This window comes from Apus apus, chromosome 6 (assembly GCF_020740795.1).
Source record: "Apus apus isolate bApuApu2 chromosome 6, bApuApu2.pri.cur, whole genome shotgun sequence".
Lineage (NCBI taxonomy): Eukaryota > Metazoa > Chordata > Aves > Apodiformes > Apodidae > Apus > Apus apus.
The window spans coordinates 18,001,873-18,029,662 of NC_067287.1; the positions used below are offsets into that span (position 1 = coordinate 18,001,873).

General features: G+C 37.4%; 1 protein-coding gene across 10 annotated transcripts in view; it reads left to right on the forward strand.

Moving 5' to 3' along the window:
* Window positions 1-27,790, forward strand: part of SLC4A10 (solute carrier family 4 member 10) — a 146,976-nt gene that overhangs the window by 118,064 nt on the left and 1,122 nt on the right. For 9 of the 10 annotated variants that reach the window (XM_051623723.1, XM_051623719.1, XM_051623717.1 and 6 more), the window contains 10 exons: window positions 8,764-8,869; window positions 11,894-12,055; window positions 12,304-12,417; window positions 12,913-13,074; window positions 15,813-16,064; window positions 17,349-17,417; window positions 18,916-19,089; window positions 19,734-19,856; window positions 23,047-23,114; window positions 24,737-24,853. In XM_051623723.1, the coding sequence (XP_051479683.1) occupies window positions 8,764-8,869; window positions 11,894-12,055; window positions 12,304-12,417; window positions 12,913-13,074; window positions 15,813-16,064; window positions 17,349-17,417; window positions 18,916-19,089; window positions 19,734-19,856; window positions 23,047-23,114; window positions 24,737-24,853 (1,347 nt within the window). Of the gene's footprint in view, window positions 1-8,763; window positions 8,870-11,893; window positions 12,056-12,303; window positions 12,418-12,912; window positions 13,075-15,812; window positions 16,065-17,348; window positions 17,418-18,915; window positions 19,090-19,733; window positions 19,857-23,046; window positions 23,115-24,736; window positions 24,854-26,567; window positions 26,615-27,790 lie in introns of all 10 variants that reach the window. The other variant, XR_007889924.1, reaches the window with a different exon arrangement.

Genomic DNA, 27,790 nt, shown 5'->3' on the forward strand with positions numbered 1-27,790 from the left:
TGCTCAGTGAAAGCTTATGTAAAACTTTGTCTTGGATTTGCAGTTCTGTGATAGAAAACTCAGGTTATACTGTAAAATTTCTGTTTTCTGTGTTCTGCCTGTTTCCCACTTGGTTAGTGATAGATAGGTCAGGATGATGTATGTATTTGAACCTTTCAGTGTATGCTGTGGCCCAGCTCTCCACTCTTCTCCCATAGGCTTTCCAAAGCTGCTCTCATGCCCACAGGTAGTCCGTCTGCATCCCAGTACTCTTGCCTTTGCCCTGATGAAAACATGAGTTTGACCCAGGAAAAGTCATTGATGTGCTGTTAGTACTGTGCTTTGGAGTACTAGAAAGACAAAGAAAATGGTAATTTAATGCGTCTTGTATTTCAACCAGATTGGAACCATATTTCAACTGAGAAAGAAAACCCATTCTGTATTTTGGGTGGGTTTTAATTCTGTCATAAACTGTCTCTGTTGCAGGAGTTTGATGTAAAAGACTGTACTGCATGTATCTCTCTTTATATTTAAGAGTATAGGAGTCAATACTAGGATCTGCCAAAACAAACCTTAGAAGACTATTGAAAGAACATTCAGAACAGTTGGAGGTTTTTTTGTGGTGTTTTATTTTGTTTTATCAATCAAGCAGACCCAAGTATTTAAAAATCAATTGAAAGCCTTCCTAAAAGATTTCTTCAAAGTTCATATTTACCATTTTACACAGAGGATATGACTTTGAGTCTTATTGCTGTTGTTAACAGAATACTGTTCAAAGAAGACAAAAATATCTTTTGGTGCATGATCTAATTAATGTAGAACTAGTCCTAATGCACTTTTTTTGCATTTTTCTTTGTTGTACTTGTTTGTTACTTTGTGTCAAAATATTGGTCCTGATTGTCAGGTGATCTACTTGCAGGCAAATCCATTCAGCAAGCATATGTAACTTTTTCTTAAAACACCATCTTTACAATATGAATGGTAAATAATGTGGCATTTAGCTAAATGTAAAAAATGACAAAAGACAACCTGATTTTCAGTGTGCAATTTTTTTCTTTTTAAGCTGCATAATTTTGAAGGAATTTAAATACAGTAGCTGCATTGTTTATTAAGTACAGTACACATACTTTTATATCTGGGCTTTTCTTTCTTTCTCACTCTTTTTTTAATACTGTGACCTTCTTGTATTTGTCATGCCATTAGCATTTGTAGGTTGGCATAGCAACTCTCTTATTTCTGCACTCTCCTCCTCCTGCTTTTTCCTACTCCTGTAGCAAATATATCTCCAGTTAGTGAATCCTGTGTGAAACACTGATGCACATCAGTTTTAATGTGTATATCAGCATTAGCATATCATTTTTGCTAGAAAAGGAGAACCCTACAGCTAGAGTGGATTAAAACCTTCTCTTAAGGAAAACAAAATAAGCATTGTGGATGAAAGGAATGTGATTTAGAGAGCAATCCAGTATTCTTTAAAATACAAGCATGTTAAGATAGTTATCTTAAAATGCAGAAGATCAGTTATTTCTCAGTGTGAAGTTGCTTTGATCTGGGGACTTTATATACCTTTTGTGTTTTCATTAAGTCTTTTTTCAGGGTGATGAATTCATGTTGTTATTAATAATTCTTTGCCAGAAGTTACTCAATTATTAACAGATTACATTGAATAATTTTAAAGTGATTTCTTGGCATAGTAATATGCATATTGCAATCTGTCTTGGTATTGACATGCACTTAAGCATTAGGAGTAGAAAATCCCACTCTCATGTAATTAAGAAGCCAAGATCATGTCAATCTCAGTATCTTTTGCAGACTATAGGAACCATTGCTTCTGGAAGGAATTGTGACAGTTAGTTTTGTGCATACCAACGTTTGCACAAGCAAGTTTTAAATCTTTCATTATCAATACACCTTAATCTGAAGACATTATTATTGGATACAAGTTATGTTGGTTTATATCCTGCATTCCTTAAGCTGCCAGTGGAATGCGAAGAGTCAGTCATGATAAGCACAGAATTTGTTACTAGGATCCCAAGCATGTAATTGAATTCCAATTCCTGTAATGATTTCTTTGAAATCAGATACAAACATAGGTTTTTCTTTCCGTTTTCTTGATAGGCTTTTTCCTGCAGTTAAGTAACTGTACCATATCCTGTCTGTCTTTCCCTAACTATGTCTCTCTTCTCAGAACCGTGCAACTGCCATTGTTGAGTTTAACTGCTGGTTCCCTTTGCTTCTTGACAAACCCTGGCATCTAGAAAGTATTAATTAATTTTATTCTAGGACTTCTCTATGTCTGTCCAACCCAAATGAGTAATTTTTCTCTTTCTCCCTCTTTTGAGCTCAGGAGGTGCCCGCCTTCTTTTTTCTTTCCTACTACTCTTTCCCCCCACTTTAGAAACAATCTTGCTAAGCCTTCATAAATAAAGGCTTACCTAAAATCCTTGAGTGATTGTGTTAGAATGCATTGATGTGTATTAATACACTACACCTGAACAGTCGAAACTTCAGCTGACCAGATAGCATCCTAATACATGACACTATCCTATTTCTGAACTAGTATTGTACATTGTCTCTTCTCCTCAGGTGTTTGTGTTTATAACTTTGGAAGCGTGGTGAAGTGACATCCTAGAACTATTGCTCAGTGAAGGCTTTCAGATGAATTGTCGATGTCCCGTGTAACTATAGTACTTCTCTGCACATAAACTCCTGAGTCTGCAAGTCATGTACCATAGTACTGCTAAGAATGCATGGACTGCATACCGCACCAGCCAGTTAAAAAAGGCCAACCTTTATTAGTGACAGTCAAGGTTAACAAAACTACATTGTGATTATAAATCTGTTTTCTAGACTTTCCCCTTGACAGAACAATGTTCTCCTTCTAATGTCCTGTCCAAAGAAACCTGATTCTTTGAGATGTCTTCACTCTTAACATCAGTCCATGTCTCCCCTGCCCCCATTTGTTTCTGTGTCTGTGAAATTGCTGTGCTGCTGAGGGCATTGTCTAGGTATTTTTATAGGCTTTTCTGTTTCCCTTTTCAACTTCACCAACTAAACTGTGGTCTTCCAACTTTAAAGAATATAAGTGTATGCCTACTGATGTTCATGATTGTCAGAGATGGGCTACTTAATGACTCAGTGGTCTAATTCAAGATGGCAGATACAATGAATAAATAAAGAAAAATATCCTGTCTTGCCTTGACAGCTGTGCTTTGAAAGGGTTTTGTGATACTGAGAATAGAATGTAACTGACAAGTCAGTTTCCCATCAATATTAATTATTTTGTTTCCAGTCTCCACTGAGACTTCGATTTCAGCATTATGAATGTTGGCATGAGAAAGAATAAGTCACATGAGAATGGTATATTTGGAGACAACCTAAACAGAATCATAGAACCACTGAGGTTGGAAAAGACCTTTCAGATCACCATTGGCCTTCTTGGCCACCTGGGCCCATTGCTGGCTCTTGTTCAGCTGCCTATCAATCCAAACCCCCAGGTCCCTTTCTGCTGGACAGCTTTCCATTTGCTCTTCCCCAGGCCTGTAGTGTTGCCTGGGGTTGTTGTGGCCCAAGTGCAGGACCCGGCACTTGGCCTTGTTGAAACTCACAGAAATTGACCTCCGCCCATTGATCTAGTCCATCCAAATCTCTCTGCAGAGCCTCCCTGCCCTCAGGCAGATCAACAGTCCCTCCCAGCTTGGTGTTTTCTGCACTTACTGAGGGTGCATGCCATCTCCTCATCAAGATTGTTGATAAAAAATTTAGAAGAAGTCATCCCAGTACTGAGCCCTGAGGACCCCCACTTGTGATCTAACTCCATTCACCCTCACTCTCTGGGCCCAGCCATCCAGCCAGTGTTTTACCCGGCAGAGTGTGTGCGTGTCCAAGCCATGAGCAGCCAGTTTTTTCATCAGAATGCTGTGGGAGACAGTGTCAAAGGCCTTATGGAAGTCCAGGTGGACAACATCCAGAGACTTTCCCTTATTGACCAGGCAGGTCATCTTGTCATAGAAAGAGATCAAGTTTGTCAAGCAGGACCTTCCTTTTGTAAACTTGTGCTGACTGGACCTGATCACCTGGTTGTTCTGTGTTTGGTGCATAATGGCACTCAAGATTATCTGATCTGTCACCTTCCCTGGCACCGAGGTCAGACTGTCAGGTCTGTAGTTCCCTGGATCCTCCTTTCAGCCTTTCTTGTGGATTGGTACCACATTTGCTACCCTCCAGTCCACTGGGAACTCCCCAGTTAGCCAGGACTGCTGGTAAATGATGGAAAGAGGCTTGGCGAGTGCGTCCACCAACTTCTTCAGTATTCTTGGGTGCAACCCATCCAACGCCATAGACTTGTGGATGTTTAGGTGGTGTAGCAGTTCACTGACCATTTTCTCCTGAACAAATCAGTCTGCCCTCTGGAAGTCCAAAGTGGCAATTTTACTGACCCCACTCCTTACTTCTCCAAGAATTGAAAACTCTGTAAGTTCATGGTCACTGGGCCTAGACTTCCTCCAACTGTTAATTCCCCCAAAGTCGTTCTCTGTTCATGAGCAGCAAGCCCAGGAGGGCACCGTCCCTGGTTGGGTCCCTGACCAGCTGTATTAGGAGGTTATCTTCCATGCCCTCCAGGAACCTCCGGGACTGTTCTCTCTCTCTGCTGTATTGTATTTCCAGCAGACATCTGGGAAGCTGAAGTCCCCCATTAGAACAAGAGGTAGCAATTGTGAAACCCCTCCCAACTGCTTATAGAAGATTTCATCCATCTCCTCATCCTGGTTGGGTGGTCTATAACAGACTCCAACTACTGTATCATCAATAACGTTTTGCTGTTTATGCTCTTTCCTTCAGCCTTGTAAATGCAACATGAAAAATGCTCATGCTTAGAATCTAACACATTACTTTTAAAACAAAATCAATGATGTTACCTTCCATTTCATACCATCTTCTTATTTTTTCTGTTATGTGATCAGTGCACAGCACACCCATGGAGCATACTCTGTATCTTAGGGGAAAAACTTCCTACTCAAATTACCAAATATGTGCTGTGTTATTCAGAGAGACATATTGTTTGAAGAAGCACATTTTGTAACTTATTCGTCATACTTGCCTGTTTTTTTTTTAATAATATAAATATTCATATTGAACAAATCTCATTCTCTATCTTAAATGAGCCAGAAAGAGATTTTGCCCTTCTAGGAAGTGGAAATGGTATGTTGGCTAATGAAGAAGCTGCAGCTGCATCTTTTACAGATCAAATCCTTAGCTAGTATAAATAGGTGTAGCTTGCAATATGTACATGCTGAAAAAATAGGAACTCTGAAACAGTGCGTTATGAATTCTTGAGCACTTTGGAACATGTAAGGTAATAAAGACTCCTTGCTCTGGCTATTTTTCTAGCAGTTCTGGCCACTAGTTTTCTGTTACTTTCTCCACTTGTCAGTTCTGATCTTAATGACAGTTCTCCTGCAGTTTCCTGAAGACTGTCTTATCTGAAATTATTTGTCTATCTCAAATTTATAAGCCAATTTCTGCCTAGTTGCAAAATACAGACATCTTAAATATAGAAGGGAGTGACTGAGTATATAGTGCCATTTTAGATTTGTTAGCCCTCATCTGCTGTGAAAACAAAGTCATGAGACCCTGTAGACCCTCTCACACACGTGCCAACCCATCATGGAGGTCACAGATCTCTTGGGGTATATAGGCACCCATGTCTAGACATCTGAATTGTTCCCAGAAGATCAGAATGTCTTGCAGTAGCCAAAAAAGTAAAGATGCAAAAAGAACTGTTCTGTTGTCACTGTGAGGAAATGGGTGTATTGTGAGATTGGCAGCAGAGGGTTTTTTCATTTATTTTCACGGTAGTGACTCTTGTGGTTTTGCCACCACAACCAATGTCAGATTCCTCCCTGCCTGTATTCTAGCACTAAAAAAGACAGTTTCTTCCTAGCCACGATGAAAGAGAATAAGATTAATCCTTCTGTACCTGTGAGCATAACAAAGATGATTGCTGACTACTTACCACCGAAAGGCATGAGAGTGTTTTGTGAAGTGGTACTGTATTTGGAGCTCAGTATGTTGCTTAGAAAACACAGGTATTTGTATAGTCTCTTGCTTATTGGTAATAGCATAAAGTCCATGTAGATCTCTTGTAGTGGGTAACTACTCATCAATTTAAAGAACTGTGCAAGAAGTTAAAGAGCATTTAAACTTCCAAGGGGCAATACATTTTTTGGTTATTCCAGCCTTCTGAGTAATATTTTATCAAGAAAATAGAAAGATGAGTCAGTGGTTAATAATTCAGTGTATTTTGCTTGTTCTCCTCAGAGCTGACCTCTCAGAGTAAAAAATGACAATGAAAGAAACAAAAAGCTTTAAAAGATTAAAGTAGAAAGCTGTATTTCACTGATGTGCGTTTCTCCTTGCAGGTCAGTTCTGCTGGGAAATAGTCATTATTGAAGCAATTACATCTGTAATGAAATGTCATGTTTTGGTAGACAGTCTCTGATGTTCTGACACTGAATGGTATCTCCAATTGTTTTCTGGGCTGGACAGCGAGTATCTTACTATCTCACCTTTCTATAATGCTAAGCAATTAGTGGGATGCTGAAAGACAGTTCCACCATGATACCATCTCACATCAAAACGTCAGGGTTGCCAAAAGAAACATAATACTGAAAACAATATAATGTTATATAATTATCTTCTCAGTAGAAAGCAGGATTCAATCTTTACAGTTAGGGCCCAATTCTGCACTCATTATTCAGTAACAAAAGCTGGGTGCAGGGTGCTTTTGGTCTGCGTGGGTGGAGTTTGCTGATGAACAATCCACCATTTGTAAACGCCTGTCAGACTTGGTAAAGACCAGACTGGGATGCTGTGTGGTACTGATATAGAAATAAATAGAAATAAACAGGGTGATGATCTCATCTGAAGGTGAATTACTTGAGCTGTATGAAACTATGTCTTCAATTGTCACATTTATGAGTAAGGAAGTTTTGACTTCTCTAACTTTTAAATGTAATTTTGCAGTTTGCAGCAAGTGTAGCTATACCATGTAGTGTTGGTGACATGCACAGTCTTCCCTTCTAGTGAGAAAGTGACTGTGATTGAACAGCCCACGTCACCTTGGCCTACTGTATTCAGACCCCAATGGGCCATCGCCCAGCGTCTGGCCAGTCTGCGACCAGCGATGGACATCAGGGGGCTGGGAGCTCCTGTGCTCACAGGAAACAGCAGTAACCTGGAATAGCCACCTCTCTAGAGTTGCATGAACATCCAGTTCCCCATTGCGATAACAGACATACTGTTTGTTGACTTTATTGTGCTACCCTAGCTCACTAGTAGTGATGTGCTTCATTTAACCTCTTCTGTAATAATTTTAACTATGCATTGAACACACATCCTTGCACCTGGGGCCTGATCCAAAGCACATTAAATACTTTTGAAAGATCCAGTCTATTTCAATTACTTTTGGCTCAGGCCCTCTATTTCTTTGAATGCTGTTGCTTTTGTTTGGTGTTGGTTTTTGTTTTTTTTTTTCTTTTTGATCATGGGCTATAAGGGTTTTTTCTTTCTTTTATAAATAGCTGCATTTAAAAGAAAAGCAAGGAGTTGCACAAAGACAACTTGCACCTCTCTGTATATATTAAATGCAGCTGTTGTCACATGTATAGTATTGTAATTGAATTAATGTGGCACTACTCTGTACTCATAATGTAGATGGTAGAATTCTTGGGTAGAAAATACTACAAATGTAGATGAGAATTGTAATTTTGTGGAAATACAAACATCCACAGAGAAAAATAGTTAGCATAGCTAAATGAATAAACCGATAGTCTTCTAAAATTGGAATGCAAATGTATGCTTAATGGCTCTCTACTTTATAGTCAGATGTTATCCTGTCCCCAGCTACACCTGAAAACTTCATTAGAGAGTACAGAATTTATTTACAGCTATCATAAGCACATTAAAATACTAGCAGGATAGATAGTACTATAGAATTTTAAAGTAGGATTAATTTAAAGAGAACTTAAAAGCAAACCTGACCTCTTGGAACCTACAGACTATCCTGCACATTTTGAAGGCTTAGTCAAAGAAGTAGCCTCCCACTATTGCTTCAGATGCTTTGAAGACTTAATTTTGATTTTAAATTGCCTGTTTGCAGGATTGTCTTCCCACGCTGCCTCGTCACATTTTGTATGTTAAAATACACAATTTAAAATCAAAAGCGTGCTTTTAAAGCTGTGGGGAAAGGAAAAACAATGGACACAAAATTTCCCAGAGCCTTTGGTATTGGTGATCTTGCAGAGCCCTGAGGGTTGACTGGCCGATTTTACATCCAAAGGCATTCTGGTTAAAAAGAAAGAGGATACAGGCAGTCTGAGAAATGGATCAGTCTGGAACTGCTGAGCATCTTATCCCCAAGTAGGGAAGTGTTAGGTATAAGGGGGTGGAACAGGACTGGCACATTCTCAGTATTAGGAACTATACTTGGAAGTAGCAAGAGAATAGGAAAAAAATAGGTGGAAAAACCTTCTGTGGACAGTGGTTTAAATATATCTCATTATGTACTATATACGCTTGTGCACCTCACGGCAAGTGATGCTCCAGTAACAACACTAACTACTGAACTGCAAACTGCTACAGAGCATGCATTTACTGAATTCATTTGAACTAAAATTATCTGGCAAAGTAGAGCACAATTTCAGTATGTCAGAGTTGATAGTTTTGTTTAATATCTGGTCCATCTTTTATTAATAATAAAAAAACCATTATTTGTCTTTTCAGATGTGATTGTGTGGAACCAGAACATCCGAGCAATAAAACCTTACGATACTGGCAGGATTACAATATATCTGCATCTGATGTGCCATGGGGGAACCTAACTGTGTCAGTAAGTGAAAGATTGGAACTTAATAAAGGCATAAGCATAAATATTTTTGTCTCTCCTACTGTGGCAAATATATTGAAAAGAATACCAGTTTTTTGTTTGTTTGTTTGTTTTCTGATCATGTTGGTTTAAATAAAGCATGAAATATGCTTTATAAATAAATATTCAGTACTTATTTGAACTAAGATTAACATAGGCTTTGTAGTATTATTTCCTTTTGTAAGCATTTTGCAACCTTTGATTAAAGCAAGTATATACATTTTATACCCTGCTTTGGAAACTTCTTGACACACTAGCACGTGAGTTTGGCTGAGATTAAGTCTAAACACATCATACGACAATGGATTTGTCCTAAATTCTGCCAGAGGGTAAAACTAAGTTTGTTTATATGGAAAGACTCAGAAGCATTTGTTTCTCCCAAAACATTTTTACAGCTGTTTGGGCTAAAAAGGAGAGGAAGGGGAGAAATTTTGTAACATTTTCTGTTCAGTGACCAAATTTCTCTCTTAGGTTGGTCTTCAGTGTTATGTATGGTTTAGGTGTGTAAATTTTTTCCATTCATGGGGGAACAAGCTACTAAAGTTTTGGAGAGCTTGTATGGTTATATAACATTTTTAAAATAAACAGTACACTTTTCTAAGTTTAAATATTTATTACCTCAGATTTTCCATCTTTAAAGCTAAAAAAAAAAGTAGATGTGGCACTTCAGGACATGGCTCTAGTGGGCATGGTGGTTTTTTTCTGGGTTGACAGTTGGACTCGGTGATCTTAGAGATCTTTTCCAACCATGGCAGTTCTGTGAACATTTACAGGTGAACATTACATGATGAAAATGTCATTTTGAGATCAGGCCACCACTTTTTCTCACAAGTGTATTATTTCATTACACAGTCAAAGAGAACTCAGTGCAAAAGACACCAAACTGAAGGGTTCCCTCAAAAATATAACTGAATGAACCCCATTGTAGGTATAGCCAAATTAAATGCTTAAAAGCCAATCCAGTGGACCATCTCCAGCAGATATTCTTTTTTCTTTCAAAGGCAGGTATGCAGAAGAACTGGTGTCCTCCTATCACGAGTTAAGCAAGAGCTGCTTTCTGTGGCTGCTCTGTCTTTATAGCAGGGACTGCTTCTCAACTCCGTTGGTGTGGTAACAGCAGAGAGAAAGTTGAGAACTGCTGGCCTGAGGGATTCCAGCAATCCAGAATGAATATTCTCAAAATTGCAGCACACTCTAGGAGCATCTGTGCAGGGGCAGACTCCTCCTCTCACTTTCTCAGATCTCTGACAGTGTTTTTCAGAGTATATTTGCAGCTGAGGAGATTTAAAATAACAGATTTTGTTTTAACTATAAATGTAAAAGACTGGCTGCATTACATAAAACCCTTTAAAACTTCTGTAAAAGCTTATTACCAAAACTTGAGTTTACATGGGTAGCAGTATAACTGACTGACTTCTCCCATGAATCCCTGTAGTTGTTAAAAAAGTAACTGAAATTTTTCATACTTCTATGTATTTATTTTTTGCAAGCATCACCAGGAAACTTATGTTCTCCTGGTCTAGAGAATTGCAGTAAAAGATTAGACCCAGTTGTCTTTAAATATTTGGTCGGTCTCACCTCACTATGTTTTTTACTGCTCATTTATTCCTCTTGTTTCTTGTGTCTGATTTAAAAGTCTCAATTTTCTGAAGATCTCGACTGGCACTCTTAAAAACAATGGTAGGACCAACATTTAATTTTTGCTATCTGTGGCAAAACAAGTGTGAGTAAAGTGTTTATTTTGATGGTGAGAAAATCCATTTCAGTAAGTATATGATGAAAATAATCTCTTGCTTTGCCAATGTCAAGGCCTTGCTCAGGCCAGGATAAGTTTTTTTTTATTTTATGACCCAGAACCTTTGATAATTTATTTTGGATTTCCTGAGAATTTTTTCCCTCATCTGAAGCCTTTATTTCATCATAAGTACATCATATTTATCCCAGGTTTACTGCTATACCAGTATATAAAGTTTTGCACTCTTTTGTCTCACAGTCATTAAATAGCAACTCTGGTGTTTTTTTCAAGCCAGCCTTGGTTTAAAGCCAAAGTTTCTCATGACTTGTCAAGCCACAGTATTGTGACATGAGTCTGATGAGCCAATGACCCAGTTTATTTGATACTAAATTATTGTGATCTGGCAGGATATTGCTGCCTGGAATCTCTGATTCTAGGTGCTGCCTTTCTTTTTGCTTAGTATGTGTGGAGGGATTTGGGAAGGAGAAGGAAAGGACTGCAAGTCCAGAGCTTGTAGCTCACGTTTTTAGAGCTACTCTTTATTTCTCTGCTTGTCACCTTGGAACAACTGTGATTTTAGACAACTAAGGATGGTACTGGAGAATTACTACGTAAGTTTTCTACTGTATCTGCATATTTGATTGTATCTTATATTGAATAGAATTGATGTGATAGATTTTGGATTTTGCTGCATTTTATCAGATCGCTTTTTAAAAGAAAATTTGTGGAATGTGCTGCCCCCATGTGGTATTAAAAGTATTTGTCTCTTTTTAGGCTAATACTGTACTTTCTAAGTAGCTTTTTCTTGAATTGCTCGGCCTGTGAAGTTAAAGCAAAAAATCAGTTCTTGAAAATGCATCAAGAGCAGTCTTTCTCTTTTCCTCTCTTGAAAGGAACTCAGAATATGCTAATCTGTTTTCGTAAACAGAAAATAAACAAGTGTTCTTGTTAAATTTTAAATACATCTGAAATTTATTAAAATAAAAAAATAATATTAATTACTTTATTTGTGGCATGTCATAGTGACTTCATAATTTAATAATTTTGAGATTATTTTCAGGGTTTGAGAGTTTTCCATGCAGACTAGATAGAAACATTTATAATTTTAATTTTTAAATTAATAAATACCTAAAAATTATTTTATTGTTTCTAGTAATACAATCTTCTTGCAATTTAGGAAACTAATTGGAAAGAAAATATCAGTATAAGCACGGATATTTTTCAGAACAATGCTGCTTTGCTCTCCCTGATAGGAATGTAAAAAGTTTCATGGAGAGTTTGTTGGACGAGCCTGTGGTCATCATGGCCCTTATGTTCCAGATGTCCTCTTCTGGTCTGTCATCTTATTCTTTTCTACAGTAACACTGTCATCCACACTGAAGCAGTTCAAAACTAGCCGATACTTCCCAACAAAGGTGTGTGCCTTTTTTTTTTTAATTCAAAAGTTGTTGTTAGTCATTTTTAAGCATCACCACCATCTGCATTACAAATTCAGTTACCTGCTGGTGAAGGGGACATTGCATATTTTCTCTGTTGGAAAATTGTATCAGAATAAGCATGGTTAGCTGTAAGTACAAAATGTCTTAAAACAGTGATGAAAACCAAATCCTGAGTTGCACGTGAAAGTTTTAGTTACAGTTGTTATTTCTCTCAATAATTGTAGGTACGATCCGTTGTCAGTGATTTTGCTGTCTTTCTCACTATTTTGTCCATGGTTTTAATTGACTATGCCATTGGGATTCCGTCACCAAAACTTCAAGTTCCAAATGCTTTTAAGGTAATTTGTTGATAAACTGCACTGCCTTCTTATTTCGACAAGGTAGTTTGCTTTAGTGGGTTTATTATAGTTTTTAATCATCAGGGAGTGGTGGTACTGTTCTGAATTTTTCATGTTCACTGAGAACTATGCAACCTTTCTGATTAGTGGCCAGGGTAAGTCAGTCTCTCCCATCAGGCCCCTTCATACTTCCTGATGTCCAACCAGGACCAATCTGGCTTAAAATACCCAAATCCTAGACTACTGTAATGCTCTGAGGCTCCTTTAAATTCTGGGCTCGTCATATAAAATACAACCAAGTCTGCAATATCCCAGATGATTTATTATATGTAACTTCTTGGTATCGTATGAAGTTTAGCATTTTTCTGTGCTCTTAGATAGATTAAGTTTAAAGGAAACCATATCCTAGTAATGTTTTTATAGGTATTCTTGTGAAGTTGAGATGTAAATAATCCTTAGAGTTCTGATTGGTCATGCATGATTCTATTTTTATAGCCCACCAGAGATGATCGTGGCTGGTTTATTACTCCTTTGGGGCCTAATCCTTGGTGGACAGTGATAGCTGCTGTAATTCCAGCCTTGCTTTGTACTATCCTTATCTTTATGGACCAGCAGATCACAGCTGTCATCATCAACAGAAAAGAACACAAGCTAAAGGTATTCAGTCAGATAGTTAAATTTTCATTGTAATTTTCTGCTTCAAGTTATGTAATGTTATGTAATATCTGAGTATGCTAATTTTATTACATGTTCCATAGCACCCCTTGGAATTGTTATGCTTTTTCTCTGTTGGTCTGTGTACTACCTGTGCCCTGTGCCAGTGATTCACTGCCTTACAGAAGTCTTTATGCATGTCATCTGGACAGAGGTTCTAACTCAAGAAAGTGCCATTCTCTGTGCTTTATTAGAAGTACAATACCCATTCACCTAAAGAAAAAAATCTGGAAGTTAAGAATTTTCTTAAATACTATAATACTAATTGCCTCTGGTACTGAAAGGTCGGTTCTCCTGGATTGGATTTTGAAAAAGTATTCAGGGGTTATTTTATAATGTAATTTTTTGTGTTTTTTTTCTACTCTTCATCCTTCTCTGTGGTTCTACCCATCCAGGTTTTTTTAATGCCTTTCCTATCCTAAAGAAGGGAGAAGAGTAAGACTGAGCTTTAGAGGCACAATGGGTCCTTAAAACAACATAGGCCAACTTCCTGCTCTGTTCTCTAACACTTTAGTTGCCTACAGATGGAGAAGAGAAAAAGGGACATCACCCCTCTGAAAAACTGTTGGGCAAAATCTAGCGGCAGGTTTCTGTACATGTATAAGCAGCGAGCTTAGGCTTTTTTTGACATACTTTTAATAAGTAGCAATCCAATCCCAAGTTGCTTTAGCAAATGCATTTGCAACCTTCACTTTGCACTGCCTCTTCTTGGATGATTGTGACATTTGATATGTTCTTTTTTTGCCCTCTTTGTCAGCCTGGCTCTTCATGTCAATCCATAGCATTGCATGTGGTTAACTTGACAGATGCAGGAATTTGCTGCCAAGCTTTGGAATGTGTTTTTTCAGCACTGGCATCTGGGAGTCAGATGGTCCTCCTGGCTGCCCCCTTGTCTTGCTGCGTTTTAGTTTTGCTGGGGTCTGCTGTAGCATCACCTGTTGCTATGCTTCCTTTTCTTCCCATATGTCAGGTTCCTCAGATCATGTATGAATGTGAGGAAATGCTCTCGGATTCTGTATGCATTAGCAGATACATTCCTCATAAATGTGTCAGAAGGTAAAAAAAGGTGTCTCTGTTAGGATTTAGATTTAAATTTGAGTGCATTGTGCATATAACTAATACCTTTGTTTGACACATCTCTGTTTGTCAAGATGTGTCTCAGAGATAAGGCTCATAAGCACCTTTGGGGAGTGTGGGAAGGTTGCTGGAGTAGGTTCTTTTTGTTTTCTCTATATGAGTTCCCCTTTTTAAATAATGTAAGCAAATAAGATGGCATTTTCATTTCGATATGTGGCTTACATTTTCATAAACCCAGACGCTTCCCGTTTTAGAAGTAAAAGTTGTCTTCAGAAAGAAATGGTTTGTTTGCTTCCAACTCGTTTTCCCCTCTTTTTTTGTACTTCCCATAGCAAATTCTGAATAGAGCACATTTCAGATCTTGGCAGTCTCTGTAGCAAACTGTTCCAAGTTCAGTTTAGTTATGTTTTTTATGTCAAAAGGCATTTGCATGGGTTTACGGGCAAAATTATGGTTCAACATACTCACATTGTTTGCATGAACATCACTGTTTCATCGACCTTGACATTGGATTTGTTGCCATATTGCAAAATTTTGTGGAGATAATTACCTGACTTTTTAAGGGAAAATAGCTTGAGCTCCAGCTGCAAGTGGTGATCTTGGATACTTAGAAAACTGAAAAAAATATCCCTCTCAGCTATGCTAACAGATACCTACATAACCAAGCTTGAGGCAGATCAATGGTCATTTTCAAGTGCAGGTTATGTTTGCAGGTTTTGAAGTGTATCCAAGATATCACCAAAGAGTTTTATCCACTTCTACAAAAGTGAAGCAGTATCTTCCGGTCAGTAACTTTATGAAGTATTTGACTACTACAGAGATGATCCAAAACTAAAGGTTTTGTGCAGATTTCTCATGTGAACGTTTGATACTACTTTTAAGTATTGAACAGGGAAACTAGTAGAGCAGTACCTGATTATGAATATTATTTTACAGTTTAAGGTATAGCTTAACTGTAGTTTATTTTCTCTTAATTCCTAGCTATCTTATTCTTAGATAAAACAAAGCACGTTAGTGAAAACTCGCTAGCATGATGTGCTTATCATCTAAACAACTTTAAAAGAATCAATGTGATTTTATGGCCCTTTAAAGCAGAAACTGTCTGCAAGTGTTAAGAATTTTTGTGTAGGAAACAAACAATATACATATTTTTCCACCTCCCATGTAATGATGGATTAAGTTTATTAAGTCTGTTAACATTAATGCAGTGGAAAGTTGTTTGTGCAGCTGGATGTTCTGCTTGCTGTTATCCACAAGTGATTTACTTAAACAGAAAATGTATGTATTTTCCATTGTCTTACTAGTATCCCTTTTATAAACAGGAAAGTTATTTAGTGCCCATAGTAAAGTGGATTTATGATATGTACACTTAACTCATAACTGGTAAGAGTCTAATTAAACATTTATTGTGAACTACTAGGAATTTGTAACGAGTTTGCTGTGACTACTGACTCAGCCTGGATAACACACAGAAGAAAGCTTTCTTCCCTACAAGTCACAAATATTTTAATTATCTCTGTTTCTTAGGAATGCCAGCCAGGAGTGTTTTCCTTAATTCAGATATAATTTTGTATCTTTTTGCTGTCCTTGCTTTTTTTTAACAGAAAGGATGTGGATACCATCTTGACCTACTCATGGTGGCAGTCATGCTTGGAGTGTGCTCTATTATGGGATTGCCATGGTTTGTTGCAGCAACTGTCCTCTCTATTTCCCATGTGAATAGCTTAAAACTGGAATCAGAGTGCTCTGCTCCAGGGGAGCAGCCCAAATTTCTTGGAATCCGGGAGCAAAGAGTCACGGGGCTCATGATTTTTATCCTTATGGGCTCATCTGTCTTCTTGACAAGTATCCTGAAGGTAAGTTGGGGAAGTAAGGAAAAGCTAAAGAATACTGCACTGCACTGAACACTTCACTGTTGTTACTGTTTTATTTAATGAGTGCTTTTTCTAGGCACATTACTAATGAGCATAATGGTACATGATATTCTGAAGTGGATTTCTAGTTTGCATAATAAAAATGTTAGGGACAGCTAACATTTTTTAAAAAAAAACTTTGTAATAAAATTCTGGCCTGAAAGAAGTAAAAGGAAACTCTGCCATTGACCTGTAGTATATGAAGTTTCACCCTTAGTCTATACTTTGGACCCATGGCAAATTATTGTGAAACAATCATGCTAAGTTATACCAGTAAGTAAATTGATTTAGAAAATTTAAGTACAGTTTGTGATTTCTGGATAATTTGAAAATATTTTCACAGTTGCAAGAAAAGTTTTGTGGTTAATTTCTTGGAAATGAACATGAAAATTCTCTCATGCTGCCTGCATGCTCAGCACAGCTCACCAGTGTCCTGAATTGGATGTATATATGCATATCTAATGCCATCTATATACATAATGCTTGCTGGTTTTAAAAATTGTCTGGTCTTTATGAAAGGAGTGAGTTTTGCCACTGGCTTAAGTAAGGCCAGAATTTAGACCTGCATGTTGTCACAGTGAAGGCAATAAGCCCATAGAACTTCTACTAGTAGTAGTATTTCATTAAGTATATCACAAAGCCATCACTTTGAAAACACACAAAACATGTTTTGTGTATTTAGTATTTAAAACAGATACTTATCTACGGGTGTCCTCCTTTACATAACCGTGTACTGAGAACCTGAACATTTTAAAATAGTCTCTTAAAATCATTCCATAGAAATCATTCACGCATTTTTAAATGCTTGCAGCACAGAACATTTCTTTTAGCAGGGTAAAGTATTTTGTGTGTGTCTTGAAACAGTTTTGTAAGCATTATAGCTTTACTATTTGGTGCTTTCCTGAGCAGTCTTTTAAGTAAATAATTTAAGTAAGGATCAAACACTTTCATTTTTCATGTAGTTCTGTTGATTTTACGAATAGGGAATAATGTATATTGTAATAATTGACAATGAAAGGAAAATAAAACTAGAGAGACAGACTCTTCTATTGCTTTATATTCTGAGAAATATCACTAATTTGTAATTGAGTGACTGAATTCACAACTTGTCTGATTAACGCAGGCATATGGCACTTTAAATTTCAACTGTTTTACAACATCTTTATAGAAGCATTTGAAATTGTTAAATGGTATTTAATATGCTCTTCCCTTTCTCTGTTTGTGCAGTTTATTCCTATGCCAGTACTTTATGGAGTATTTCTTTACATGGGTGCTTCATCTCTAAAGGGAATTCAGGTAAATAGATTACTGATGATTGTTTTTATAAAATGTGTAGCTGTTACTACTGAAGTATTATCTTTTGTGTATAATCTCAAAGGAATGATGGCAACCTTAAATTCTTGAAAGTGACTGACTTAAAAAGGAAAGTAAATTCTCTCTATTTAGCGTATTCCCTTTAGTTAATGTGCTCCATTTTTAAAATTTTTTTACATGCTGATTTTTCTGTTTTTCCTTGTTATCAAGGGAATTTTGGCTGAGTCTAAAAACTGAGTAACAACTATCAGGAGCTCTGCCCTCGCCCCTCCCTCCCCTGTCCACTTGCTTGCCTGCTGCCTTTTTAGCTTCCAAGTTAGAGCCTTTGTAGTGCTATGCTTGAACTTTGCCTGTATGAGGCTTTTTGCTGACTTGTCCTAAAACTAACACAGGTGAGATTTTGAAGATACTTCTGTGCAAATAAACGCCCCAGCAGGGAAGTGGAACTGTTGCAAGACACATGTAACTCAATTTCTGGTCTCAGAACAAGGGTAGGAGAAAGTACAACTACTGAGGAGTGTTTTTAAGGCATGGTAAAATCTGAATATCTTTACTTGGAAAAGTGATAGCATCCCCCTCTGTTTCTCTGTCCCCCAAGCTGGGACAAGGAATTGAGATTTGATAAGATGGCTTTTGTGGGAGGATGTGATTTTGCTGTTTCTGTGAAAAAGAAATTGGCTCAAATCTGGCCAAATTATAAGCCTTTAGAAGATGCATTTGGACATGCTCAGTAAAAATTCCTGAACTAGACATTCCCAGACACTGTGAATATAGCATGGCTCATTCATGTAGAGAGAAGTGCATCACCATCATCACTGTGCCATAGCAGCTGACACAAAGTTCTCCACCATCAGCTTTTGGCGTACTAAAGGAAGCAGAGCTCAGTTGTTGAAAACAAAAGTGATGAATGTATTAGAAAGGTAGAGTCATAGCCTGTGGGCCCAACAGGATCAACCAGCTTCCATTCAGTTTGATTCTCAATTGATTCATCTCTACTTTGAAGTCTGGCTTTGCCTTACTTTATGCATTCTTGATATGAAATCTTAGCAGTATAATTTTAAAGAAATTATTTTCTTTATGTGTAACTTAGGCGGTTATGAGCAGGATGTTTCCTGGAGTATGACTTTACAGAATGTAATTCAGCAGACTCCAGTCTCTCAGCACAACTGCAACAGAATTACCTAGATAGACAAATGTGTATTAAAATTGAAAGGAACTTTAGCTTGACTAGCCAAATAATTAGATCTCACTTAAGTGAAGTTTCTTCCTTTACCACTGTTGGACTAGTATAGATTCATGGCTCATGATTTTAACTGAGGTAGTCTTTTTCTGTGCTCCTGAACTTCTCCTCGGTTTTTGCCTTCAGAATAACAAACCAGATTCCTAGGATATTCAGGATCTCTTAGGTAGAGTGTGAATGTCAGCATAGAAGGTCCTACATCTTATTTTGATGCAAACTTTTTAAAAATTTCTCTTTCAGCTTTTTGACAGGATAAAGTTATTCTGGATGCCTGCAAAGCACCAGCCAGATTTTATTTATCTGAGGCATGTTCCTCTCCGAAAGGTCCATCTCTTCACTGTAATTCAGCTGAGTTGTCTTGTGCTTCTGTGGATTATAAAGGTTTCAAGAGCTGCCATTGTCTTTCCTATGATGGTATGAATTTATTTATTTTTTTAATTTCCTCTGAAAATCTTCCCCCCCCCCCCCCTTGTGGTTCATTACTATTGAAGATAAAAATTAATTGCAGGCAGGTAATTAGGATATTGATTTGGTTCAATATTCAAGGTTGATTCACACTATATTAAATAAGGAAAAATTCTACGTAGTTTGAGTCTAGGTTGCACTCTGTTGATGTGTGGATAGCCCAACTGTGTATATTCTTTTACGGAAAATTATCTTTAAAAAAAAAAAAAAATTGTGTTTTTATTTAAGGAGTAGTGCTTAATCATTTTATGGAAAGAACATTCACTCATTAAGGGAGATTGTTCATTGCCCTGAGGAACTTTATTAATAGTTCTTCTATGTCTTGCCGGAAATAAAAGAAAAATCTGCTCTGCAGTTTAATTGATCTCTGATTATTTCACTAACTGAAAAGATACCGTATCTGCTGACCTCAGTGATAAATGCTTCCATCTATACTTATCTGAACAAAGGAAGATAAGCCATTTGGCCTGTCCAAATTAAAGGATGAAATTCCAGCTGTAAACTGTGGGCACTCTGGAAAGGGTTCCTCTACAAGCGTATTTGTCAGTTTTACTTGCTTGATTTCCTAATTCTCTGAATTAATATAATTACAGGTCCTGGCTCTGGTCTTTGTCCGAAAACTCATGGATTTCTTTTTTACAAAGCGAGAGCTCAGTTGGTTAGATGATTTGATGCCTGAGAGCAAGAAAAAGAAACTGGAAGATGCTGAGAAAGAGGTGGGTCATGGTTTCAGGTGTTTTTGGACTTTATCAATTTCTCCTTCAGACATTTAGAGAAAATCCTGTAAATTATGCCTATTCCATGAACAGGCAGTCTTGTTAACAGTATCCAAAGTGCAATGTTGTTGAATTTTCCTAAAGTCCTTTTAAGGTTACAAATTTAGTAGACTTAGGTGGGGTTGTTTCTTAGATGTAGATTCTGGTGCTGCCATACTGTTATATAACATAATACCTACAGTGCTCCAGGGGACTGGTCCTGAGACTCACTCAGATGATGTGCAGGGATGAACCTGTCTGTAGGGAACACCTCAGATGCCCAGGGCACTTGGATACTGCATTTGACAGATCTTGTCCCTGCTGGAGATGCTGAGGAGAGCACAGCAGGATTTAAGGGGCATGGCATGTCCCAGCTACATCCGAGCCATACATAGGTCACAGCCATCACCCCGTGCCCTCTCTGCTCAGGAGTGTCATAACCCTCTGCAGTGTCCCTTTTACACCCTGGGTGAGGATTTTCCTTCTGCTACTGCAGAAACAACTTCCACTTTCTAATGGAAAGGCCAGTGCCACTGCTCACCCGTTACCCAGATCCTCAGACTTTTCCTTACACCCTGTGGTGTTACCACCCAGTTGACTGTTTCAGATCTGGACTTCTCATCTCCCTTCAAAAAACAGACATTTCAGATACTCTGTTATAAACTTCATTTAAAACAGATTCTTACACATTGTCACTCAGAATGTTCCTATATATTGACAGAGAAACAGTGATCTTTCTGATTGTAGCTTTCTAATCAGTTTTGCATCTGTTTGATAGTATTTTCATCTAGCTGCTGCTTCTTCATTAATTGCTTGTTTGTATATCATATAAAACTGTGGGAATATCAAGTAACTTTATATGTAAAGGACAGAGATCTTTCTCCTTTGACCCTGGTATCAGCCACCTGATGAATGTCAACTGTTAGGGTACCTCAGTACTGGGCCCAGATAAGTGAGGGACAAGTCTCAATGGAGACACACTTAACTGCAGGCACACTAGGTAGAATATGTATTGCCAGGGTATTTACATGGGAGGTGGTTGTCCTGCATCAGCACTTCTGAATAGCAGCATGATGTGAGGCTGTGGCAGTGCTGGGAGGTAAAGGTGTAGATGATGCCACGTGGTCCTGGCAGGCTGTGGTCACTTCTGGGCAAGAGTGCTCTGAGGACAGTTGTGCATATGACCTGTAAGATGCTCTGAAGACCTCTGCAGAAGCCCAGGGCCCATGAGACATAACCTCTTGGTGGTATAAGGGTACTGTGAAAAATAGACAACGTGAATGGATACATTAGCAATTTATCCTTATGGATGCTCTGAGATGTGATCTGAGACCAGTGAAATGGTGTGTGTAAGGATTCCCATTGGTAAGTCTATTTGCAGAAATAGGACATGAGCTAATAATTTGAACATGTAACTATGAAAACTAGATTTCTCTGCCTTTAGGATTTTTCTGTGACCTCTCATAACTCACTGCCTCATCTGTAACCCAGAAAACTATGACTTTGCTTTCTTTGCCATATGCAACATACTTGCCTAGAGTATGTTTTGGGGAACAACACCATGATAATTATTTACTATTTAGTGTATGTGCCTATAAAACTACTAGGCTGAAATTAAAATATGTGAGTCAGTGTTTTCCCCCTTGAATCACAGCAGACCAGAGAGTTGTTTTGTCATAGTATCTGTCGTTGTCACAATTTAGAGTAATCAGAAGTAACTGAGGTAGCTCTCTTCTTGTGGGTCTGATGCTTGGAAAGAACTCCTTGTTATCCTTATGTTATTTGTCACTTTCCTTCCTGTGCTTAATAGGGTGGCATCAGAAAACAAAATGGGGAGAATCTACTGGTGTTACTTTATTTCATTCACTGTCTATTTTGAGAGGTTATTTTTACATATTTTGGCATTTCTAAATATTTGGAACTATTATTAAAACTGTTCAACTGTCAAAAACTTAGGAAGCTGTGAAGCCTGGAAATGACAAAATTAACTAGTAATGAAACTTCTGACATGTAGCCTAAGGAATTAATCGGAGAGTTGCTATCACATGGCTTTTAAAAATAGAAGTATTCTACCCACAAGAATATGCAGAAATACAGTTGACAAGGTCTGAACTTATTTGATTGGATCCTAGTTTCATCACTTAAGTTGTTTTTATATTTTTAGGCCATGTTTTTCCAAGGCTTTGTACATTTATAGTGGATATTATACATGCCTTGTCATCACAGACCTCCTTTGGAAGCCACTTTGATGTTAATTAAGTCTTTCTGATACAGGAATGAACAAAGTGACTTGTCCCATTTGGAGAAGAAAAATGTTGTGACTTTTAAAATAGTTGTAATAGTAAAACACAGAAGAAACTAATTTCTGTGCAGAGAGGACTTAAATTCTACTATTTTGGAAAACTGTACTGGCTTTTCCAGCTCATACCAACGTGTCACTGTGTAGGATACATTTGGGGTTTTGGGTGATCTGCCAGAAAATGGTAAGCTCTCTTTTTGGGAGAGACAATTCACACTTTCAACAGGCACCAGGGTAAGCTGAGAATCTCCTGTGGAGACTTAAGTGAATGTCTGAAAGACAGAGACTTGTTTTCCTTTGTTCTTGCAGGCAGGATGTGGTGCTTGAGGGGTGTGGTTTTGTCCTCCCTCTAAGATAGATTTTCTAAATCTGTAATTATTTCACATAACGATTTTTGGCAGATACGTCTCTTAGTTCTCTTTGCTTCCTGTTACTCACAGACATTTTTTCCCTGTTAAAACTAATTTTGGTGTTCTGTTTCACTACCTTTCACTGCAGTAAACCTTTATCAGTACTAAAATGGTGTGTGAAAACTTAAATTTGACTTCTTTAATTTTTGCATGTTAACATTGCAGTGTATATATCCTGTTTTGCACGATCTAAAATTCCCAATACAGCTGCATATTCAAGGTTACTTTTTTTTCTATTGTTATATAAGTACCTCAAATTGGCATTGAAAACTAACATACATCTTTCAAATTAGAGGATTTTAAATTACAAATATTTAATTTAAAGTTTTAAAGTATCTTACTTTAAGAATTTCATATGAAGAAAAGGGGAAAGAGGATTAAAATACATAAAGTTCACTTTTCACAATATATCCTGTCTCATGTCTAAATTCCTTCCTTCTAGGAAGAGCAAAGTATGTTAGCAATGGAAGAGGAAGGGACTGTTCAGTTACCACTAGAAGGACATTACAGGTAAAATATACCTTTCCTCTTTTAGGTGAGTTGCAATCAAACAAATAAACATGCCACAATATTTATTCCTAATGCTTACTGAATATCAGGAGGATGTTTGTCTGTTAGTAGAGTACAGATAGGTGAACTGAACCATATACTGCAGCATTTAACGAGCTCGGCCCTTTTCCAGTCTTTCCACATGGTCTCACAGTCCCTAGAAAAAAGACACTAGTTTTCCTGTGGGCAGGACTGCAGGATCAGGCTGCTCATAATGAACCTTGGCGTCCAACATGGCCAGTGCGAAAGGAAGATGTAGAGCAGGTCAAACTCTCCACCCTGATGCTAGCAAGGAGCTGGGAAAGGTATTGAACATACCCCAGAAAGACTAGGTCCTTACAGTATTACATTTTAAAGCATTCTAATTAAGATCCTATTTACGTGAGATAATAAGTGAATCAACAGCTGTCTAGGGCAGAGAGGGCATAATGAAGGATTGACACAACTTAAGCATGAAAACCTATATAAAGGCCCATAAATACTCTCACAGTTTTCAGAAAGGTATTTCAGAAAGAAATACTGCTGACAGTCACCTCTGCAATAATGTTGAGGTCACAGGAAGACTATCTCAGAGTGTCCTTCTTTTATATTTTAACTTGAAGTTACTCTAATGTGTTCTAAGGCAAATGACTGTCTGTGTCTCTGAAAACCCCCAGTCTATTTCTTAATTTTGACTCATTGCTCTTCTAATGGTCTGTTGTTTTCTTCTTTTGTCCATACCTTTTTGTTCTGTTTTATATTAGTGGTACTTAGTTTGATTTATCCTGAGGTGTGATCAGTATTGCTCAATAGTGTGTTTACTTAGGTAGAGTTGCCTGGATAATAACTGACTTTCTGTACTGTAAGGGTAAGAGTCCTACAGCTAAAAAGATTATTTGAAACATTGGCTGATAAAGTGGCTCCTCAAAACACTGTGAAAACAACTTCACTGAGGGCTTTCTGAATGTCAAGGCATAAGTAAACCACAAAGTCAGGAATAATATACAGGCAGGCCCTTAAAACATGAATTACTTTATTATTCTTAAGTGTTTAAATACATATTTGGAGCACCTCAGGTAAAGCTAAGGGCATAATGGCTACAAAGTGCTACTTAAAGTTACTGATTAGCTTGTTGGGGCATTTTTATTAGATCTCTTAAAATCCTTGACTTTTGTCAAGGGTTTTGATTGTTTTTAAAACTATTTTAGAAGGTGGTGGAGTTTCAGAGCATAAGTGCTTTGAGAACTGTTAGGAACTCTTTAAGTTTCTGGTTTAATCCAGCTCTGCTACTGGCACACTGCGAGATCCTGGGCAATATTTAATTTCACAGTTCCTAATTTTTCTGTTAGAAGTGAAACAACATATTTCATTGATGTTATACTGATTAATTGCTGTTGGAGGAGGAAAATGCTATAGCAAGTGCTAAGATGTTTTTAGACTGTATTTAAGCCATTGTTCATGATTTTTTAAGTTTAATGTATTTTTTTAACTTAGTTGCACTTACTGTAATAATTATCAGTTTTCAAGGACTATTATAGAGTTAATAAGTAACAAAGATTGATTGCTCATTGGTTTATTGTGTATTTACTTTTATTCTTGCCTAGAGATGACCCATCTGTGATAAACATTTCTGATGAAATGGCAAAAACTGCTGTGTGGAAGACATTGTTGATATCCTCTGAGAATGCAAAAGATAAGGAGTCAAGCTTTCCTTCTAAAAGGTGGTTTGTTTTTCTACTGCATTATACTTTATATGTTGGTATTAGATATTTTGCTAGGGATTAGATTTCTAGCATCTTCCAGTTTTTATTTCTTGAGGTTTCCTTTTATTTATGTCCAGACATAATATTCTGAGTTCAAAACACAAATTCACTATGTACATTTATTTAAAAAAAACAAAGCCAACAAATATTTGCATGCTACTTAGTTATGCTACACTGGAAAATGAAGTTGAGCATGCCTGATGCTTGTGTAATGAACCACCAACCCACACCTGGATATTGTGCAACACCTGTTGTGTTTGTTCTGCTTGCTTTTGTTCTTCCCTCTTGAAAAAGATGTGGTCATCACTGAGCTGGAAATACCCATATGAAGAGCTTAGTACTCTGAATGCAATCTACTAATTGGAGTGAACATAAATTTTAAGATTGCATCACTTCTTTTCTTCTTTCTGCCTACTTCACTTGTGCTCAAAACAGTTAAATACTTCCACATTTTAGTCCAGACAAATGTAAAATGAAGCAATGATGTTTCATCTGTGCTACAGAGTGACTGTGGGAGTAAGATATTAAATACAAGCACAGTATAATTGTAAGAGAGATTTCCTGTTTCCACTGATTTTAAATTTAACTATTTTCTACTTAATTGTTTCATGTCACATTTTTGTCATAAGCTCCCCTTTCTAATCACTCTAGAAGCTGATTCCCCCAAGGTAAGCCCCTGTCCCCCAGCCTCTTCCTTGATTGTATCTTCCAGTTTGGATTGGTGTCACTTAAGAACACAAATGACTTGACTTTGTGTAATTTTGGGGGAGACAGAATGAAAAGAAATTTCAAGTAGGAACAGAACATTTAAATAGGAATGTAAAATGTCTTCCTTAAAGTCCTTAATAGTAAAACTTGACTTTTTTTGTGTACTAAAATAGAAACTCTAGATTCAGTATATTTAAATGTTATATTGAATTTGTTCCTAGAATTTATTAATTTTTTTACTTTTTTAAAATACAAGACTATATTCTGCCCATTTCTAAATGTAGTTTTCAAAACAAGCTTTATGTTTGAAACAGCTGGTCATTGTTTTATGGTGAAAAGACAGTAAAAGAAAAAAAAAATCTTGTAGTGAAATTATTGTTTTAAATTTTGTCACCCCAAAATGACATGCTGCCTTTCAGTGTTGGTTCCTTCCCTGAAGAGCATAAATGAGACAAACAGTTTATGGCCAGAGAATCTTCATTTTGGACACACAGGGAGCAACCCATTATGTGGACATTTAAATGCTGTTTCACTGACAGTCAAAATATCAGTGTAGTTGTGATCTGCCTTCCACCCTGCACATGGGCTGAAAAGAATCCTGTCACAGTGAAGTATGTGTGTGCATAGGCCATGGATGTGCACCAGGGTTTTCTTACCTTTTGTGCCTCTGCTCTCCAGGCTGTGAAAGCCTGGAGAAAGAGAAGAAACTTAGTGGTACATTCGCAGCCAGTGGGCATGCAGTAGTTGTAACTCTTCTAGTGGATATTGCTTTCCTTGATGGTATGGTTGTGTCTTTAAACATGTACTGTTTTTATGTGGAATTTTCAAAGCTCCTTTGAGCAAAGAGCATCCAGACAGACTGTGACTCAGACAACTTTGGCCATTCCACTGCAGTATAATAGAAGTTAATTTTCTAACAAGCTCATTTTCAATCTGTTTTTATATCTTTGCTCATGAAAAAAAGACTCAGGTGAAAAGGAACCAGGAGATCACAGGTTTTATGGTTTTTAAGTAAGTATGAGTGTCCTGTAAAGAAACAATCTCTTAAAGAATCTGAAATCCTGTTTTTTCATGTGCTCTAGCTTGTCTCAGATTCCCAGAGAGAAGTAGATTCAAAGAACTTTAAACCTAGAAGGCTCACTTTCTGATAAGCAAAACCATAGATATAACATTAGTCTTAAATCACATTAAGAGACAGAGCTAAAGAAACATTCTATTCCTAAATGTATGTATCATTACAAGAGGCTACTTCAGTCCTTGGTGAGTACTGAGAAAACAAAGCTTGGAATGGTAGCAGTTGTAAGAATAACTTTTGCAAATTATCCATCTATTACATTACATGATTCCCTTCAGGAAAGGGTATTTTACCATAGGGGGGGGAAAAGAAATCATGTTGTTTTTAAATTAATTTTACCAAGGAACTTACCTAAGACATAGTCCTCCTTGTTATATGTAATTAATCGTCCTCTGTCTTTACTTATAATATTAATATAGCAATATGCAGATGATTTGACCATGTATAGAAGTAGTCATAGTTAGTCTTATTGGAGGCATCTCTCACTTTGAAGATGGTGTGAGTTCCTTTCTCTACCTGAAGATTCACAAATCCCCCATCAAACCTTCCTTCTCAGGCTTGTGGGACAACTCCCTTCGTAGGGAGGAAAAGAGCTCCAAGTCCCTTACAGATCCACCAGTTACATATTTTACTGGTAGAGAGTGGAGCTGCCCTTTTTTTTCTCACTCCCCTCCCCCAAATTTCTTAAGGCATTAAAGCCCACATCTGCAAGGGATCCTCTGAGATGTGAATCCTAAATAGAGGGAAGACTTTCCTGGTATCAGAGAGGCACCTAAAACATAGAAATATTATAGACTGTAAGGCACACAACACATCCTCAGTGTTTGCTTTTACTAAGCACAGGTAACTCTCCGCCTGCTCTACTGCTGCACTTTAAATTCACCCCCCAGGAATTTGTTTGCATACCCTTTGTATGCAGAAAGTGTAACATACCCAATTCTATCACTGTTCTGCAGAAGGTGACAGATTTGGCAGTTGAAGTGGCAGAAGTTGGTGTTCTTTAGCTATTTCCATTAACACCTCTGGAAGCTGCCATAGGCATCAAAGTAAGCTTTGGCTGAACTGAATTGTATCCGTAAAGCAATTTTTATGTGAAGAAAAATCTGTCAGAT